Source organism: Phyllostomus discolor, chromosome 2 (assembly GCF_004126475.2).
Source record: "Phyllostomus discolor isolate MPI-MPIP mPhyDis1 chromosome 2, mPhyDis1.pri.v3, whole genome shotgun sequence".
In the NCBI taxonomy this organism is placed as follows: Eukaryota; Metazoa; Chordata; class Mammalia; order Chiroptera; family Phyllostomidae; genus Phyllostomus; species Phyllostomus discolor.
In genome coordinates this window covers 80355616-80377184 of record NC_040904.2, presented here as the reverse complement: position 1 = coordinate 80377184, position 21569 = coordinate 80355616, and the positions used below count along the sequence as shown (strand labels likewise).

General features: G+C 37.2%; 1 protein-coding gene across 1 annotated transcript in view; it reads left to right on the top strand.

The window, feature by feature from the left end:
* ADGRG7 (adhesion G protein-coupled receptor G7) overlaps nucleotides 1-15758 on the top strand; it is a 63751-nt gene extending 47993 nt beyond the window's left edge. The window contains exons 14-16 of the mRNA XM_036017999.1: nucleotides 4942-5097; nucleotides 8289-8445; nucleotides 13390-15758. Coding sequence (XP_035873892.1) covers nucleotides 4942-5097; nucleotides 8289-8445; nucleotides 13390-13653 — 577 coding nt within the window. The 3' untranslated portion in view covers nucleotides 13654-15758. The remainder of the gene's footprint in view (nucleotides 1-4941; nucleotides 5098-8288; nucleotides 8446-13389) is intronic.
* The last annotated feature ends 5811 nt before the right edge of the window (nucleotides 15759-21569 follow it).

The following is a 21569-nucleotide window of genomic DNA, read 5'->3' as shown; positions in this document are numbered from 1 at the left end:
TTCCAGGGCTAACCACACCCAGCTGTAGAATAGGAGACTATGTGTCTGATTTGATTTCAGAAGCCAAATACTTCAGGCACCATTTTCTCTGTTTCATCAGGGTTAAGTATTTCTTAGTGAATTTTAAATTTTGAATTTTACAATTAGAGATCGTGACAAGATGCATGTATCTCATGGAGAGGTAATTCAGTTCAAATCACATTTTTAATTTTCTACCTAAAACCAGGCACAGGGCTAGACTTGCTCCCATAAAAGCCTTTAGGAGAAAGACACCTACTCTCTTAAATTTATTCATACTTAGCTGTGAATAATTAAGAGCAGATTCTTTCCTGAGTACAATATTAGATGTTAGGGAAGACACTAGGTGACTGGTAACAGAGGCTGGGAAGAGAGGAAAGGATATGTAACATCTGCCTCCTGTTGAACCCTTGTCCCCCATAGGCATCAAAGGTCACATTCCTTCAAGATTTATTTAGAGGAGGGACTTTTTGGTTTTCCTCAGTTATCCTCCCAGTAGTTGAGCTTCAACATCTCATGCCCTCCTGCACTGCTCCCCGCTCCACCAGTGATACCTGAAACCCCTGACCCAGTTCCCCTGATGAAGTGCTCTCTTTGCCAGAAGGACCTAATAATGGGGTAGGTGTAGCACAGGCCATGTTCCTCCTTCCAGCTCTGTGCCCCAGTTCTCTGCACCACGATCATATAAACTGTTTCCAGACTTTTCTGAAGGGTTGGGGTAATCATGAGAAATCATAATACATTGGAGGTAAAGATTATTTGACTACATGCTGTGTGTGCTAAAGTTCTCTTCACGGTGTGCTTCATGGCAAAATCACCAAGGAGTTAAACTCTTCATCTGAGGTCCACTTATGATGCTCTCCAGACCTCAGGTCCATAGCTTTTTGTCAGTTCAACCTTGACCGTGTGACTCTCCAATCTCAACTCTAGAAATCTTGCCTACAAGGGTTAGTCTCACAGTAGGATCATTCTTTCTCCTCAGCAGTCTATTTATCATAGTCCAAGTTATTAAATTAAGGGTAACAAAGGGAGAGGCTGTTGTGAGAACAAATTCAGTGTGATTTCTCTCCAACTACTACAAAGGACAGAGGGGTTTAGGAGGAGTGCCCTCCTAGGGCACACTTCCTAATGACGATGGGTATCCAAGGCTATTCCCCTTCTAGGTTACCCGACCAGTGTTAGGTAATTGAGGAATCTGACAGACATTTGTACACACACACACACACACACACACACACACGTCTATTGTGCAAATAGTAATTCTCAGAAATTTTATCATCTAAAGTTTAAACAACTCAAGGCATACAGATATGGACAAATACTTGTCTGTTTGTTTCATAATTTGCAAGTCTCCTTTATCCAGTAGAGCTGGATTATTCATTTTCTTTCTTGATATTTTCCTCTCTTTTTAAACTGTGTTTCTTTAGGCTGCCTGGCAAAGAAATGTATTCATCTTTTTCATTTAAGACTTTTGGTGGCCACTTTCTTAGTTACCAAAGAAGTTTCTTGAGATTTGAAAGTACTTTTCCTCAAGATTTCATTAAATTCTTAGCCAAGTGCCCTCATTTCTTCTGTGTAGGGAAATGTGAGATGGAGGACAGGCGAGTTGTTCTCCAGTTACAGATGAAAGGAAAGGGAAAACAGAAGTCCTGAAGATAAACTCATTCACTCTCACTGTTTTATTTAAGGATGGGCCTACTCTATGTATCAATGGGCTGGAGACACTCCTTTTCACTTTTTAATTCACTGCAGAGACTTGAACATCATTACAGTTTTCTTGAAGATCATTCAGATTAGAAATATGATTTGTCATAATTTAAATTAAAACAACCATCCAAAGCAAAAACAGTTTAGAAATCCTTTAACTTTTGTATAACAATGTTTACTTATAGGGGAAGGAAAACATACATTAATTGAATGCCAAATATATTCCAGGCCTTCTCACATCAATACCCAAGTGCCTACTTGACACCTCCAGTTGGCTGTCTGATAAGACTTCTCCTGGTTGTCCCTCCCAAACCTGCCCTTCCCATTATCTTCTGCATCTTAGTTAATGGTAATTCCATTCTTCCAGGCACTGAGGCCAAAGAGTTTGGAGTCATCCTTAATTCTCCTATATCTCACATCCAACCTACCAATAAAATAAATCATCTTGCTTTACTTATAAATATGAGGTCTGCTTAGAAAGTATCCAGCCATGTACTATGAAAAATAGAGACATTTATTGAAGATTACAAGATATAAGAAACATTGTACATAGGACAATGACATCTGTTCCTTTCAAAGCAGGCACCTCGGGACCTCACACAGTTCTCCCAATTGCCATCAGCTACCCTGTTGTATTTTCCTGAATCTTATTGATGGTTTTAAATCTCTTCCCTTTCAAAGGTGATTTTAGTTTTGGGAAAAGCTAGAAGTTGTAGGGTGCCAAATCTGGGCTGTAGGGGGTTGAGTCACTTGGGTGATTTGATGTTTTGCCAAAGAATTCTGCACGAGTGGGCACGTTGTCATGATGAAGCTTCCTATCACCAGTTGCTCATAGCTGTGGCCCTCTGGATCATCCAAATAGTTTTCATGGAGGAATGTGCAAGCTTAATATAAAATTTGACACAGATTTATTGTTCTACTTGCTTAGTCATTTTGAATGCAATGGCCACACAATACACATGATCAGTCAATGGCATCTACTGCCCCCACTGACTAGCACAGTGTAGTCATCATTGTTCACGCACATGCATTTCAGTCCACTCTCCTTGGCTGCTAGGTTACACTGATGTCATGTAAACCATTTTTGTTATATTAACAATGGTTGGACTTTTTCCCGACAGACCTGGTTTATCTGGAACTAGACTATATTTTTTCCTTTTTATAAATTGAATTTATTGGTTAATAAAATTATATAGGTTTCAGGTATACAATTCTGTAATACATCAGTTCATTGCATCATATGTTTAATATCCCAAGTCAAGTGTCTTTCTATTACCATTTGTCCTCCTTTACCCTCTTCTACCTCCCTCTGCCCTCTTCCGTTTGGGTATCACCATGTTGTTGTCTGTGTCTATGTATTTTGTTTTGTTTCGCTTAATCCTTTTACCTTTTTCTCCCAGTCCCACACACCCCCTCACTTCTGACAGCTGTCAGTGTGTTCTCTATCTATGAGTCTATTTCTATTTCGTTTGTTAGTTTATTTCGTTCATTAGATTCCACATATTAGTGAAATCATATGGTACTTGTCTTTCTCTCATTGGCTTATTTCATTTAGCATAATGCTCTCCAGGTTCATCCATGCTATCGCAAAGGGTAAGATTTCCTTCTTTTTTATGGACAAATATTATCTATTGTGTAAATGTACCACAGCTTTTTTATAGACTCATATACTGATGGACACTTGGGATGCTTTCAGATCTTGGCAATTGTAAATAACACTGCAATGAACATAGGGGTGCTTATGTTCTTTTGAATTAGTTGGAACCAGACTATTTCTTAACATCTCTTCCCCTGGTCCAAACCACTATATTATTGCAGTTAACTCCTAGTGGATTTCCTACTGTTGCATGCATTTTTTCTTATCTTTGCATGCAGCTAGAGTAATTCTTTTAAAACTCAACACATTATATCAGGTTTCTCTTTCTTGCTGAGAGTGCATACAGTCATCTATAAAGCCAACATAATTTACATCTTTTCACTAATTCCATCTACCTCCTTTGTTCTAGCCACTCTGGCCTCTTTGCTGTTCCATAAGCTCTCAACTCAGGTTCTTTACACTTGCTGTTTCCCATGCCTGGAGTCCCCTTCACCCTCATCTACTTCAAACCTTTTCTTAACTATCATTTTTCCCCCATAAGGCTTTTCCTGACCACTGTACTAAAATAGACTCTCCTCCTCACCCCCGCACAGTAATATGTACCCGTATTACCTGCTTTATTTTTCTCTACAGCACTTGGCACAATCTGAATTGTATGTACTTCATTTATTTGTTAGTTTTACCTGTTTCTCTGTGATAGAATAAATTCACTAAAGAAGGGATTTTGTTTTTTGTTCACTGCTAATATTTTGGTATCTGGAATGGTGTCTGGCACATAGCATACTCTGTAATATTTATTAAATGAATGAATGAATTCTTACCATAATGACAGGAGATGATTATCCCACTTCACCAATGAGAAGGATACACCACCAGACCACCACCAAAAATAGCAACAACAAAACAAAAATTGAGGCAATGAGGTTAAATAACTACTCAAACACTTTAAAACATTAAACCTTTCAAAATGCCAATTAAGACGAGGTTTTAAATAATCTATGGTATAACAAAATAATGGAATAATATGTAGCTTTGAAAAGTAATGAAGGCAATCATTTTATATTCTGGCAAGGAATGATCTCGGAGGTATGTTGCTAAGTAAGTCATAGAAGTATCATATGCTATCATTTGTTTGAACATCAGGGGAAAAACACACATTTGCTGGTGTATCCACAGCTTAAATCTGGGAGAATGCACAAGAAACATTGATTCCCACTGGAGACAGACACTAGGTGACTATGGATAATTGTCGGAGGTGGCTTGTCTCTCTATGAATGTTTGCACCATTTAAATTTTGAGCCATCTAGATGTGCTACATATTCAAAAATAAAACAAAAGAGACACCTAGTAAGCGGCAAGAAAGTGACATTTAAATTTGGGACTGCCTGCCTCAAAATCCCATTTTCTCTCCACTAGCCAAAATACTGTTTCACAGAGGAATATGGCAGAACCAATATGTTTCCATTTTCTAGTAGGTTGAATTCTTGCACGTCGTCTCAAATATATAGGTTGCAAAGGGATATTCTCTTTCAGGGGAATGAATGTCAACAATGATAACAATAAGGAGAAACGTGTATACCTTTCTTGGTCTTCTGAAATAATTCCTTTTCTCTCTACAGCTGCTGGCTGGCAGTTTTGGACGGCAATGATTTTATAAGAAGTCCATTGTTGTGGTCACTCATTCTACCTGTGACCATTATCCTTATCACCAATATTGTTATATTTATTGTCATTACAGTCAAAGTGCTGTGGAAGAATAACCAGAATCTGACAAGGTAAGATTCCCAGTGAATGGGAAGCTCCAGACACGACTTGCTGAGCACACGATAAGTGCCGTAATACATCCACACCTCCCAGAGGAGTTCCAGACTCTGGGACAATGGAGGGGCATCTGGTTTGCAGAACAGACTTCTCTCTTAAATTTTGTCTCAGAAAGTGGATCTTCCCATTTTCCATCATTAGCAACGTGTGTGGGTCTGCTGCGTCGCACAGAACACAGCTGTGCTGTATGAGCCCAGCTAAAAAACTCATCCCAAATTTCTCCCAAATACTCAATAAATCAGACTTGAATAAAGAAATGATAGGGTTGTGCCTGTGTTTGGAAAGCCATTCTATGGCTATTGTTTATTAAGATTGTATTTTGTGCTAAGCATTGTGCTTAATATTTTACATGAATTATCTGATTTACCTTAACCTGGAAAAGCAGGCACTCTTTCTTTTTCTCTCTGTTTTATAAGTAAATAAACTTGAAAGTGGTGATATTAAGTAACTCACACAGTCAGTAAGTGGTGGAACCAAGACACAAACATTACCCAACTTCAGAGCCTGAATTTTGAAAAAATAATACAATATTTCTTCAAATCAGAAAACCTCTGCTTATATAAAATTAAAGCAAATCCCCCAATAAAAGGATTATGCATCCTTAAGAATAAGCATTTCAGAGGTATTTATCTTAAGCTCTTTATGTTATCCTGTTCTTTACTCTTGGTATTTATTTTGTGTTTGTTTTAAAACAGGAAATATAAATGGACATTTTCCAATTTTACCCATTTATCTTTCTCCTCCCTGGATGGACTTCCCAGTCTATTCCCAGACCTTTTGTTCAGTCCCAGCCCATTCCCTCCTCCTCTTCCTCTTCCACTTGGGTGGCCTTCACTGAGGTCTTTATCTCATGAAACTCCATCATTCAGTAGTTCATTTTTCATTTATTGTTTCATGCATGTCAAATTTTGCTCCTTGAGTTGATTATACAAGTTAATAACACACAAATTAATTACTCTATGAAATCTAGGATTGCGTGTTATCTTTGCTTTTCCTCACAGAGATGATTACTGAAGGAAATTTTGTAAATATGATAGTAAGCAATTACTTGATTTTTTAACACCAAGAATACTGAGGTGCTTTTGTTAGTCTTATAATATCTAGTTACATTTATGTTATATTATTATTGGAATTTTATTGAAACAATCTTTGCTGCATTATATAGCATATTTTACCTACATGCTATAGGTATTTTAAGTAGATATATAATGAAAGCTATTAGAACATGTAAAATCTAGACTGCAAGGGTTGATGAATTTAAGAGCCAATAAATTGGTTAATTTTATTTTGTTGTTTCAATAATGATGTTATTAAGCTATCTTTTTAGAGCTCCTTTGCATCTTTGGTATTTGCCTTAAAACTTTGCATTATTCTGAAATAAAATATCATTGTTTATAAAAAGAAAGAAATAGGGTTGTGAATAGAAGCTGTATTTACATTTTATAAACTAATAGCTATAGGCTGTGTTTTACATGTGTTGCTTGAATCACATAATGGCCTTATATTTTTTAATTACTTGTGAACATATAATAATAGGGAATTTCACTTAAAATATATTTTTTTCTTGAAAAAAAAAAAAAGACAAACACTAAGCCCACATTCCCTGCAGATGAGGCACATACTCTCCAGTTTATCAGTTTTCATGTGGACTGCTTCTCTCCTTCATATATCCTTTCTGACCTCAATAAGCATTGCAATATATATGTATATGTATATGTATATGTATATGTATATGTATATGTATATGTATATGTATATAGTATGGTTTCACTTGGAGAGAGAAAAAACAGAAACTATTAAATATGTATACCCTCCCCCCAACCTCCCACAGTACAAACTGGATAAAACACAGTGCTAATGAGGCTATGAATTCGGTTTTAATTTTGTAAGACTCTACTTAGCTCAAGTAACTTACTATAAGCACATCTGTGAACTTTGCGGGTTACCAAATGAATTCACTTGGTATGGGTAGATGAGTTAAAACTACTATCATCAGTGGGAATATAATCTTAAATATGCGATTTACTGATCAAGAGTAATATCATCTTTCCTATATGAATGATAGTCCATTAGAGGGGAAATATAGAGAAATATTATCAGTGATAATCATTGAAACCTATGTTGTATTAGAAATGCAGAAAGATCTCAGTGAAGTCTTCTCAGACTAATTGCAAATTAGGTTATATTTTTCTTATACAAAACTATCATTTTGGCCTCAGGCATCAACCAGATTTGTCTTTGTAAATTTTGGCTGAGAACACATGGCTCTTAAATTAGTTTAGTTACTATAAAAAGCAGGTTACAATTTAATTGTTTCACAAGTTATCTTTCACGTATCAGTTAGCTTTCACGGATAACAAACCATCCCATGGCTTAGAATGACAAGTATTTATTGTTTGTCCTAAGTTTGAGTGTTGGTTGGGTAGTTACCCTGGTTTTGGCTGGCTCAAATGTGGATGGATGATCTAGGATGAGTCACTTTCATGCCTGTAGCTAGTGGCTGGTTGGTCTTAAGTGGTGGCTGATCAGTGGGAAAACTCATCTCTGTTCCATGTGCTCTCTCATCCTGCATTAAACTAGTCCAGGCTTCTTAATGCAGTGGTCTCGGGGTTCCAAAGAGCAGTAAGAGAAGGCACACTCTAATCAAAAAACGCTTTCAAACCTCTGCTTGTAGAACAGTTGCTGATGTCTTACTAGTCAAAGTGAGATATTTATAATTGTCTCATTATCAAGGGAAGAAGATAACTCTGTACTTTAATAACCTTTCATTCCCATATCAGCCTACATCATGGGAAGGTTCCAGGTGCTCCCCAAATGATTTCTCACTAGCTAATCCAGTAGTAATAATCACTAAAATAAAAATCTCTTCCAAAGAAATAATTGATTCTTTGTGAAATTTGCCTGTAAGTATTGAAGGAACTGCTCATGCCTGATACAGGTATCACTGTATTTCTTAATAAAGTTTACTAAATCAGATTGTGTCCAGCAGGACATAGGTCTAACATCATTTTTCCACCAGAGGCATAATATTGTTAAATGAACAGTATATATGGGCAGCTGAATATATAGTCTCAATAGTAGGGTAACAATGGCATTAATAAGGAAAAAACTGAATGAACATCATTTTTTTCTTTCTCTTACCTAGCACAAAAAAGTTTTCATCGCTAAAAAAGATTCTTAGTACATTATCTGTTGCAGTCGTTTTTGGAGTCACCTGGATTCTGGCATTCTTGATGCTCACTGACAATGAAGACATCAGGATCATCTTCAGCTACATATTCTGCCTTTTGAACACTACGCAGGTACGGTGTGGATTAGTCTGAAAGTAGCAGACCCTGGATCAAAGTTTTCTCCTTTTAAAACTTCCTGAAGGTCATTGCTTTGTACTTTCAGGAGATTCTATTTTAATACTTTGAGGGAAGTCAAAGGAAAGCTCTTTATGACTTACCTAATATGTTCTTTCCTGTGCTGAAGTGCCATAGAATACATTGCAGTAAGGCTGCACCATATTAGTCCCTCTTCTCTGTGCAGAAGAGACTTTGTCAGGCAAATAGTTTGGGAAACACTTCTTTTCCTTTTCTCCCACAGAGCATGTTCACAGCAGCTCCTCACTGTGGTTGTACGGACAATGTTACAGTTATTGCTGGAAACTGGATTCATGTGGGGTGGGCTGAATTTTCTCTTTCTCTTTTAAAAATTTTATAAGATTATGATATTTTCTTTAAAAAATTTATTGAGGAATCATTGGAAATACTTGACAAATATAATCATATATTAAGTGTACAATGTCATGATTTGATATACACTGTAGAATAATCACCAAGATTATTAACATAATTAACAATCCACATCACACAGTTAACCTTATTTTTTAATTTTCATTGTTCAATTACAGGCCTCTGCATTTTGCTCCGATTACTCTCCTCCACCCTACCCTACCCCACTTCCCACATTCAATCCTCCCGCCCAGCATTTGTCTTCATCCAGGGGTCCTTCGTGCATGCTCCTTGCATAGTTAACTTTTTTGAGTCTGTGGTGAGAATGCTTAACTACTCAGCAGCTTTCAAATGTACAATATCATATGATTAATTACAGTCACCGTGCTTTATATCAGACCCTCAGAACTTACTCTTTTTATAACTGAAAATTTGTACTCTTTGACCTATATTACCCCATTTCCCCCTCCCCCCTCCCTCCAGCTCCTGGCAACTAGCATTCTATTCTTTTTTTATGAAGTTGGCTTTTTTTTAAAAAAAGATTCACATGTAAGTGATACCATACATTATTTGTCGTTCTCTGGCTGACTTATTTCACTTGTCATAATGCCCTCCAGGTTCATTCATGTTGTTGCAAATGGTAGAATTTCTTTCTATTTTATGGCTGAATAGTACTCTATTATTTATATAGGTATAATAAACATATATAATATAAATTTATAAACTTATTTATAAAAATATATATATATCACACTTTCTCTTTTTTTTTAATCCTTACCTGAGGATAGGTCTATTGATTTTAGATCAAGAGGGGGACACACCCACACACACATACTGATGTGAGAGAAGCATTGATTTGTTGCCTCTCATACTCACCCTGACCAGGGATTGAACCCCCAACCTAGGTATGTGCAATGACCAGCGATGGAACCTGCAACCCTTTGGTGTACGAGTCAATGCTCCATCCAACTGAACCACCCAGCCAGGGCACATTTTCTTAATCATTCACCAATCAAAAGACTTTTAGGTTGTTTTCATATATTGGCTGTGGTGAACAATGCTTCAGTAACCATGGGTGTGCAGATATCTCTTCAAGATACGGATTTCATTTCCTTTGGCTATTCCTCAGGTCTTCTTCAATGCTTCATTTTTTTAGGTGTAGAGGTCTTTCACTTTCTTCAATTAAATGTACTACTGATTATGTCATTGTTTTTGGTGCTATTGTAAATAAAATTGTTTCCTTTGTCTTCTCGATAGTTTGTTATTAGTGTACAGAAATGCAACTGGCTTCCATGTGTTGATTTTGTATCCTGCAACTTTACTGACTTCATTTTTTTAGTTCTGACTAGTTTTTGGTGGAATCTTTTGGTTTTCCTATATATAAAATTCTACAAGAGGGCTGGTTTGATAGGAGCAGAACCTTATGAAGTATTTTTGTGTGACACAATTATACATAGGACTGAAGATGCTTTTATTCCTTGAGTCTTATCTCAAGGATATGTTTAATCATAAATCTTTTAAAGAACATTTTATTCATACTTTGTTTAAAAATTTGAAATGAAGATTTATGTATTTTTTCCTTTGGAAACCATCCTATTAACATATTGAGAACATCTACTATAAGAAACTAAACATTTAGACAAGGTATTATGGTCATCTTCTGATTTTCATTATGGCAAAAATAGTGATATAGATGACTAAAATGGTAGATTAAAGATAAAAATAATTCTGTTTGACCTCAGAGGATTTTTGTTTTTATACTTTTGTACTTGTGTATTATGTAGGGGAGTAACAAAACTTTAAGATAAAACACGGATTTATTTCTGAAAGACTTACCTTGAAATCAGAATTTCTCTCCATGCTTTTTGTTCTGTGCCTCCTCCTGTGGTGAACATTGCCTTTTGCTCTGATGAAAAATATCACAAGGACTTTTCCATCTGGATATGGAGTCTTAACTTTCCTTTCATGAGCTGGCTGAGTGAACTATATTTCAATATAATAAAATTACCCTTCTTTGAAAGTACCCACACTACACCAGGATCATCTGTGTGTAATCTCTGAATTACTTGTATGAGGCAAGGAAAGGAGTTCACTCTTTATACTTCAGACTTCCAACCTTAAAAGCAAAAAAAAAAAGTTCCTAAATTCCACATTTTGTATTATTTTTTTTAAGATTTTATTTATTTATTTTTAGAGAGGGAAGGGAGGGAGAAAGAGTGAAAGAGAGAAACATCAAGGTGATGTTGCTGGGGTTCATGGCCTGCAGCCCAGGCATGTTCCCTGACTAGGAATCGAACCTGCGACACTTTGGTTCACAGCCTGCGCTCAATCCACTGAGCTACGCCAGCCAGGGCTTCACATTTTGTATTATTTAAAAAAATTTCCAATTGGATGTTTATTAAGATTACCTTCTGACAATATATTTATGTCACATATGTACTTTTTAAAGGTAATAGATTTAGTTTTCAAATTATTTTTATAAAATCTTATTTGCCTTTAATTTGTTTGTCAAAGACTGAGAAAAGTGTGTAAGATTTCTTTTTATGCTATGTTGCTACCAATTTTTCTTACAACATTTAACTATCTTTCCATAATTTAATGCTATATTATCATGATCCTAGAAATTTATGGATGTTGTATATTTCTGGTGCATTTTACCTTTTATTAATATAACAGGTCACTTTCAGTCCCATTTTGTCTTCAAATCTGATTTTCCATATGTTAATGCAGCAACTACTAATTTGTGTTTATTTAATCTTATTTAATCTAGTTTACTAGTTCCTTTACCTTTATGTTTGCTGTGTCACTGCTCTTGACATCTTGTTTTAGACCTTATATGTTTAGATTTAAAAAATTATTTTCTCATTGTTTTTCATTTTGTTGAAAAAGATAACCTTTTTAGTTATTTAGCTATCAAAACTAATATAACCTTATTTTGTCATCTTATTTTCTTTTCTCACATTTAACCATGATTTTTCCTTAGTTTATATATTGTGCTATATAAATGATGTTCTCTTTTACTTAACCTTTTCTAATAACTAGGACACCTTTATTTTGTCAATTATTATCTTTGTTCATTAAACATTACTACAATTTATAAGATAACAGTTTTCAATTTCCAGAGTAAAACTGTATGTATTGATTTCTCCCTTTTGGGGGTAATAATATTAACACAGTTTAGCTGCTTCCTACCTCCTGGTTTTATTAGTACAATTTAAAATTTATCTTTTAGGGGAGTGTTTCTCCCCATTGTCACACCATTCCTTAATTTTTTTTGTAATAACTTTGGACTCATAAGAATTTATAAAACAGTACAGAGTTCCTATGCCCTCCAGCTAGCTCTTCTACTGATGACACCCTATACAACTACAACACATGGCTAAACCAGGGAAATTGACATTGGTGCAATCCACATAGATTATTTATTTATAAGCTTTAATCCTTGAAGTGATTACTTTAATTCTAGCTTTATTAACATAACTCAAGTAAAATAGAAGTATTGTCGTTTTATAAGTTCATTTGTTCCATTTCTTCTTGTACTCAAAAAGTAACTTTTTACACTTAGAAGTCTTACCTCCTCAACTCAATTGTTAGTTACTCTAGTGCAAGTAACATGCTTGTATATGTTTTTTGCAGCATTTAACATCTTGTTTGATATCAGGATGGCCTATACTTCTCTACTATTTTGTGGCATAAACTGCATTGTTTGGTGATTGTCTCATTAAGTTGATAAGAATAGTAATGACTGTGTGTAGTTGATATGTTGGTTGTTTCTGGCTTTGCTCAAATAGTACTGAGGAGGAAGTCTGATTCAAAATAGAAATCATTGGGAGGGCACTAGATAAATTTGACTTGACTGAAAATGATGAGGAGTCTGTAGAGTGCAGTGTAGAGAGTGGCTTGCCTGTATGAATTGCTAACATCGTGTTTAATGTTTGTAAGCTCCTCACCCTCCATCCCAGGTACCCTTGCCACTGCCTTTTCTGACTAACTCCCTTAAACAATGGATGTGTGCCTTCTGCTAAATTTAAAAAGATATAAGGCAGTTGTAAAAATAGTACAGGGCTCCCATGTACTCTTTGTCCAGCTTTCCCCAATGATAATACCTTGTATAACCCCAGTATATTGCCTAAATCAAGAAATAGACATAGGCACAATACTGTCTACTCAACTATAGATGCTACTTAATTTGTTAAGTTTGGGGAGTTGTGAGTGATGAGAAAAGGGTGAGTGGCAGGGTGAAATAAAATCTTTTCCCTGAGCCCTGACTGGTGTGGCTCAGTGGACTGAGCACCAGCCTGCGAACCAAAAGGTTGCTGGTTTGATTCCCTGTCAAGGCACCTGCCTGGGTTGCAGGCCAGGTCCCCAGTAGGGGGCATGCAAGAGGCAACCACACATTGATGTTTCTCCCCTTCTCTTTCTCCCTCCCTTCTTCTCTCTCTGAAAATAAATAAAATATTTTTAAAAATCTATTCCCTGATTCTGTTCTCAACATTTATCTAACATTAAGCTTCTTTTTCTATCTGCCAGGGATTGCAAATTTTTATCTTCTACACTGTCAGAACACCCATCTTCCAGAATGAAGCTTCCAAAGTGTTGAGGTCGCTGTCGTCATCTGCTGGGAGAGTGAAGATGATGTCATCAGCACCCTCACTGAGGCTGCGTGTGAGGATGTATAACATGCTCAAGTCATGGCCCACCCTAAATGAACACTTCAGGCTGCTGGATCCGTCTGTGGTTACAGAGGAAACGACACTCTCTGAGAGTGACCAAACACAAGTGCCTTCACAGTAAACACAGTAAAACTGTTGCCTTCTGTGGTCCTTTCTATTCAGCTTGTGTGAGTTTTGCTTTTTCTATTTCCTTCCTTTAGTAGCCAGTCTTTCCAGAATGTCACCCTCAATATATTTTGCTTAAAGTTAAAAATCAGGTAAAACCTGTTGTTTATTATCATTAGGGATAATGGATCTGGTAGTTTTCTATTATTCAACAGATTTCTTGCCCAAATGAGCTAAAGAATTCCACCAAGCCCACAGAGAGGTAGAATTCTAAGTTTTTAGATGTTTCATCACTATGTTGTACACCTGAACCTAATACATTAAATTTCAAGAAAAAGGGGGGCCACAAGTTTATACATGTGTCATCATCTTCTCAAAAAGAATTCAGTTGTTTGGGTAGACCACATTTCACTTATGCACTCACCCATTTATGGGCATTCAGCCATTTCCCAGCTTTGAAAACTATGAATAAAACTGATATAAACATTATTATACTATGTCTTTGTGTGGACGTGTGTTTTCTTTTGAAATACCTAGTATAATTGTTGCATCATAGGGTAAATATACATATTTAACTTGGTAAGTAACTGCTGAACAGTTTTTCAATGTGGTTGTACCATTTTATACTACCAACAGCAACATACAAACTTTGGAGTTAGTTTTTAAAGTCCTGACTTGTGAATAATTTCAAAATGTAGGTTATACATCCCTTTTTCAAGATACTGATCATGTTTCTAAAAACAATCCCACTTAATAGATCTTTTGTTTTAGACAAAGAAGAGGGAAAAGTAAAAGCAGAGTGGTATGATCTAATACTCCTATCTCTTTTGAACTATATTTCCCAGGGAACTATAGTCCAATTTTTATCTTCTTTCGGTAGAGCTTTGTTACACGTGGAAGTATCACATTGATAACTTGCTGAACTTTGATAAAAGCTGCTATGAAACTGTGATATAACAGTTGAGGCCTTCTGAACCTTTGCACTGACCAAAAAAAAATGTATTTTTTCCAGTCACAGTACTTGCCAAGCCATTGCAGGTTAGGAAGCATTCGGGATGGGGAATTGTGGACCTAACTACAAGTTATGTGACTTGAGGCAAGACACTGGCATCTCTGGGCATAAGCCTGAGGCTCTACCTTTGTAAGGGCATGGGTGAGACTAGATGAACTCTAAATTCCTTACCAGCTCTAAACTCCTGTGACTCTAACTGCAGGCTTAAATTATTTTAAAATGTTCTTAAAACCCTTTTCCCACCTAAGTATTACATGTGTATATTTTTCTTAAAAAGAAAAAAAAATAAATTAAAAAGAACACTCCAGATAGAGCCAAAGTTCCCTTTGACTATTTTCTACCAAACCCAGGCCCTTCCTCTCCCCTTCCTTCCAATTCTCTCCCCACAGTTAACCACCATAATAAGTTTGGTGTGTATCTTTCCATATTTCAGGAAATAGGTATACACAGAATTATATGCCCATAGAAATTTACTCATGTGTGCCTTTTTCTTCTCTTTTCTTTCCTAAATAAATGATATACAGAACTAATTCAGTTGACCCCAAGACCACTTTAAGGTTCAATAATTCAGTAAGAGACCTTAGAGGATTCAGCACACTTGTATTCTCTGTGCTGCAAAACAACATAAAACAAAATTAGCAAAGGAAAAGGTCATAGGCATGGATAAAAGGCTGGAGAAAACCAGGCCCCAAGTTTCTGAAAGTCCCAGTACAGTCACACAGGATGTGTTTTGCTCCTCCAGCAATGAACTGTGACTGCGTGCCTGAAATGCTGTTTGCCGGGGATGCTCATAAGAAACTCAGTGCCCAGGTGTTTCATTTGGGGTTGCTCATAAAGACACCCTCTGCCTGGCATGTACCAAAATTTCAGAAGGCAACCAGGTGTGCAGCATCAAACACATTATTTATACAAAAAGTTTAGGCACAATGCAACAGTGTTATCAAAGAATATTGGGAATGCTTCCAAAATCCTATTTCCTGGACATGAGTTGTGGGCCAGCCTTCTAAACTGGTCTTTCTAAGTATTGCAGTTTTAGGCTGCTATGTTAACTCTTTTCTGCACAGTAACAAAACTTTCTGAAACTTGCTTTTTTCACTCAATAAAATGTTTTTGAGATCTAATTACGTGTGTATGAGCATATGTTTTTAATTACGCTATAGTCTTTTACTTGAAAATAATACATTAATGAGCATCTGTGTTCTCAAGTTCAAGTGTTACCACAGGAATTAGAGTTGCTGAATCATATAGGGTTGGACATTTTAGATATTGATAAGTATTACCATACACCCTTTAGTATCTATCAATTTATGCCCACCACAAAAAAGTATGTCAATTTTGCCATAGCCTTTTCCATAAAGTATTATGAAACTTTTTGATTTTTATCAAACTAGTATGTGAAAATGACATGCTGTGGTTTTACTTTACATCTCTTCTTATGAGTGAGTTTTTCTTCAATGAAATGGCTTCCTGACTATGCCTTGTTTAATTATGCATCTCCACGGCAGGACAAAAGCAGGATCATCAGCATAAATGTTAGATTAGAGATGTGAAAGCCTCCAAGTACCAAAGGCTGATTTGACATGTATGATTTCTAGAATCTGACATTTAGGTTTCCTAAAAGAGCAGAAAAAAGCTACTCTTTTTTTTTTTAATATTTACTCATTTATTCATAGCTAGTATATTTTTTAATTTTATTTTTCAATTATGGTTGACATTCTATATTATTTTGTATTAGTTTCAGGTGTACAGCATATTGCTTAGACAATTACATAATTTAAAAAGTGATCCCCCTGATACCTGAAATACTCACTTGGCACCATACTAAGTTGTTACAATGTTATCAACTACATTCCCTATGCTATTCTTTACATCCCCATAACTATTTTGTAACTACCAATTAGTACTTCTTAATCCTTTGATCTTTTTCACCCAGCCCCAGAATCCCCCTCCCTTCTGGCAACCAAGAGTATGTTGATTAAGTTACTCTTAATCAAATGAAAAGTTGTGAGGTGTCCTTGTACATCTTGTGGCTTAGTCTTTCATGAGTGCACAGAGGACACAGCACTGGTTCTGGGAAACATAAATGAGAAAAGGCAAACAATTTCAAATTACCCAGAGATAAAATCCTATACTGTTGGTGAAGCAGGATAGTAAGAAGCTAGGGAAATTCTTTGACAAGTGACATAAGGGGAACTGAGACAAAACAATTAAATAGGCCAAACAATTTGAGCAATTCAGTCAGCTAGTGAATCACAAGGTTTTATCTTCCCTAACCAAGGACACTTAGGAGCAAATGGTTTACACAATCCAGTCTGTCTCAGGGAAGACTGGCCCCAGTCTTGGTCCCTCTGCAATGATGTTCTATAGAAATAAAACTAACCTAGCCAAAGAACATGTATGAATTACCCATGGACATGGACAACAGTGTGGGGATTGACTGTGCGAGCAGGGGGCAGGCTGGGCGGAGGAGGGGAAAGCAGCGAAAAACTGGGACACATGTAATAGAGCAATAAAATATTTAATACAAATAAAAAATTAAAAAAACCAATGACCCTATATGCATGTTTTGATAAATCAACATATCAAAGGACATGCTTTGAAACCTAAAGGATACTCTGTTAAGACCCTTCCCTGAGACAGCCCCTAGGATTTCCACAGGCCAAAGAAAGATAAAAAGCCTCAAGACAAAGGACACATGCCGTGCTTTCTTCGTGCTCTCACTAGAGCATGCCCACACCTGTATCTCTGCTTTCTCCTGAACTCTAAGGGATCCCATGAGACTTGCAGTTACAAGCACCCCCTTGGGAAGGGGTCATGTTATATAGTCTTTCCCATAGGTCAGCTGGCGACTGCTTGGCGAACTGCCTACAGAGCAACCTGGCACCTAGGAATAGACAATAGTCACACCAGCTAACTATACTATTCACTCAGCTTTTATAGAATGTAGGTTCACTCAAGGTAGAACATCAACATGCTTTAATATCCTACTCACGCTCTAACAATCTAGGAGGAACACTCAGCAGTCAATGGGGGGTAATGAACCCAAGTCTCAGCCAGCGGATCTGGGGGACAGCACGGTGGGAGCCAGGAGAACAATGGGCAGTGGCAGCTCATCCTGGTTACTCTCCAAACCTATCTCCAGGGCCCCCTTTTCTCTGACTTTCCAGTGAGCTACCACAGTGCTGCCTGACTCACTCCTGTCACAGTGACTTTTAGTTCTCAGTGAGACAAAGCAGCCCTGCCTAGGCTCTCTCCTGCCGCTCCTTCTACCTTAAGCCCTTCCTTTGTTTCATTGTCCCCAGCTTTAATAAGCAGACTCTCAAAATCACCTGGACACCTGTTGTGAAATCTTCCCTGGGCAAAGACCAGAACCTGCACACCATTGGCTGGCCCAAGGCAGAACAGCTCCTGCCCAGATCCTGCCTGGTAACACTGGGAACTAGGAACTCACCAGTGATGGCTGCTCACTGTTTCTGGATGGCCCTATGAGTTTTCATTCTTTCATTCAATAAACATGTATTAAATAACTAGGAGGGGCAAGCTTCTAGGGTTATACAATAGAGGAAGAACTGTCTTCAAGGAGCAATTTCTCCAAAGAGAGGTTGGACATAGAACCCCCTGGTAAGGCAAAAACATTTTAGGGTCTCAATGGATGTGCAACTGACAGGGCAGACTGAAGTGCTTTGTTTAGGTGGTGCTAAGAATGACTCACTCAAAGGTGCATGGTAAGAATATCATAATTTTTTCCTTTATTAACTCTGCATGGGGTGGCAGCTTCTTTTGTTTATAAGAACAGATCTTTTTTTAAAAAATACTTTATTTATTTATTTTTAGAGAGGGAAGGAGGGGGGAGAGAGAGAGGGGTGGGGAGAGAGAGAGAAACATCAATGTGTGGTTGCTGGGGGTCATGGCCTGCAACGCAGGCATGTACCCCGACTGGGAATTGAACCTGTGACACTTTGGTTTGCAGCCCATGCTCAATCCACTGAGCTACGCCAGCCAGGGCTTAGAACAGATCTTTATGTTTGGCCAATGGTGGGGAGGCTGATCTGACCAACTGATCTCTATTTGGTTCTCATAAGTTTCCCTTTCTGTTCGGAGTTTGCTCATTTAGCTGACTGTCTCTACAGCCACAACAGAGATCTTTCTGAAGAGGGACCTAACTTCTTTGAAATTCTCACCCCAGGAGAAACGTACATCCTTTCTTTGGTTCCCCTGAGGGTAGCTCAGATGACTGAAATTTTCAGAATGACTTATACTAAATGCTAAAGGGGACGATGAAACATAAGTTTCATCCAGCTTGCTTATGAGGCTCATAGTCTTTGTTCCATTTCCTGTATACTCTGCAAACCTCCTTTCCTCATTCTTAGGATTCCTCCTTTTCTGTTTGAAGAGTTCTAAACAGACTTTCAGGGAGACAGAGCAGATGGTAAATACGTGAGCTGACTGCCTCTCTCAAACCCACAGTATAACTCTGTGAAACATGGAAAGTAACCTTTGAACATCCAGCCTCATTCCTCCCCTTGCTACAAGTGGGGTCAAAGGTGTTTCCTTACACTGAGTCTCCTTTCTTTGCATATTTCAAACTTGGACATTTCTGATTCAGGGCTATTCTTGGTATTCATTTCAAACCAAATTTACCGGCACATAACAGAGAGGGCTAGGTGAGCATGAAGTTCAATTGTCTCTGGTTCAGTACCTTTCTAAGTTCCACACACACAAAAGGTAAAATATTTTCTAACAGTACTTTAAAGGTGTGATTACATATGGAATTCCTAGAACAATCTTCTTAATGAGTTGATTGATGACTATCCCAATAAATGTGACCATAAGTGCTTAGTAAGTGATACTTACATGATAACAGCCTTGTTAGTTTCACTAACAAAAGGCACCAGGTAAAATCAGTGTTTCCACACGCTGTGGAGAAATTGTGTTTTTGGTAGTCATGGTAACTGGCTCAACTCAGGTTATTACTCTGTGGCCAGTTATCACCTCCGTGTTTCGGGAGCTTAAGCACAGAGACCTGTAGCATCAGCAACTGTGGGCACATTACAGAAACAGTAATAACTACTTTATTGACTCAACAACTTGAGTCGTTAAATGCCTACCATTCACACACAGGGCAGTCAATTCCAGATGCTGGAGGGATAGACAGAATACAATCACTGGCCTCAAACTGGATGGCGGCAGGGTGGTTGTGGTGGTAAACAAGATATTCAAAGACAGAATTATAAGTAAGGATACAGAACAATAATGTGAGATTTCACAAGGAACTAAGTATCTAATTGTAAAATGTTTTGTACAAAAAGTAAAGGCTACAACATAGTCTTTACGGTCTTCAATAAGACCACAAAAATATACCATTTACACTTTCCCCAAATAGTCTTAATGATGCCAACAGTTGCCATTATCTTATACAACTAAATATTTGCATAACCTGCCATCCATCAGTCCATGTATGTGCATATCACCAAGATACTCTCATACAAGAGATGTATACAAGAGGCACATAGCAGAAATTAGAAATACAAATGTGTGGTATACCTCCTTAGAGAAATATGGTTCAGCAATGAAAATAAATGGACTCCAGCTGCATGTAACAGCAGGAATGTATTGAGTGCAAATATTATGTCCCATTAAATCATAGATACATACTCTATATAATGTTTATATATTAAACAAGTAAAACTGAATATATTCCAATAACTACATATGTGATTAAACAATATAGATGATTGAAAACACCAACAAAACCAAAGGAAAGATAACCACAAAATTCAGGAGAGAGGCACGGGGACCATGTTGGGGACGAGTACATAGGGGGACAATTGGTAATGTTCTGATGCTTGTGTGGTGAATTCTAGCTGTTCATTGTGCTCTTAAATTAATTTAAACAATGCAATGGTTATATAAGATCAAGAACAGGAAAGGTCACCAAAGTTTTGCGGAGAATTTAGTATTAAGCTGAAATGAAAATGGGTAGAACATGGCTTTGTTATTAAGGTGTTTATAATATAAAGGTGGCAACTTGACAAACTCAGATGATAATTTTTTGTGCTTATCTATACATACTCTTATATGACATATAAATAAAGCTAAATGTCCTCAATTTCATGTCCAAAGACAATATTTTAAGCCTGTGTCCAGCTGGACAGCAGGAGGCAAAATCTTTTATAGTTCTTTTTATTAAAAAAATTTAAAATGTTTATTTCTGGGGAATCCTGGAGAAATGCTTTAATGCTGCATGATGTTACATAATGTTCCGGTGTCATGTCACCTGAGCTTCTAGTCTGGCTTCCAATCAATGCTTTACTCTCTCACTTCTTACCTCAGGCAGCTCCTGCTTCTGCTTTGACCTGAGGAATCATCACTATCCCATCTCTCAACTTGAATAGTGCTGGCCAGGAACAGGTTTTAACATTAAATAAGGCTTCAGTAATTGTTTGGGGATGAAGCATGAGGGAATTATAAAGAACTTCCAGCTGCTTTCAGAGTCCACAAATCCCAGCCCCACCACAAGCCCACCTTACGAGTGCCTATCTCCCTAGCTTCCAGCTGGCCCCAGTGTAGCAGGGATCAGTTTATTTCCTTTCAATGGCAGTGCTCTTGAGTGAGCGCCCATTCCTGGGAACCTAGAAAGAAGAAATTCTTTCCCCTTATTCCAGGCGAAGGTTCATCCCTTTAATCTCCTGCCCTAGGATCTGACCTCTTTATAGGAAGATTGAAAGTGGTAGTATTGGCTTCCTGGTGGGAATATTTTACTTTTACCCATATTTGTATGTTTTTTATACAATTTCAAACAATCTCAAAGACATAATATTATTATTGGACAGCAGTCCACTTGCCCAAATCTGGATTACTTAGTTCCACATAACAAGCAAAGAACTATTTTCAGAGATGGTGAAGAACTGTTTTCATTC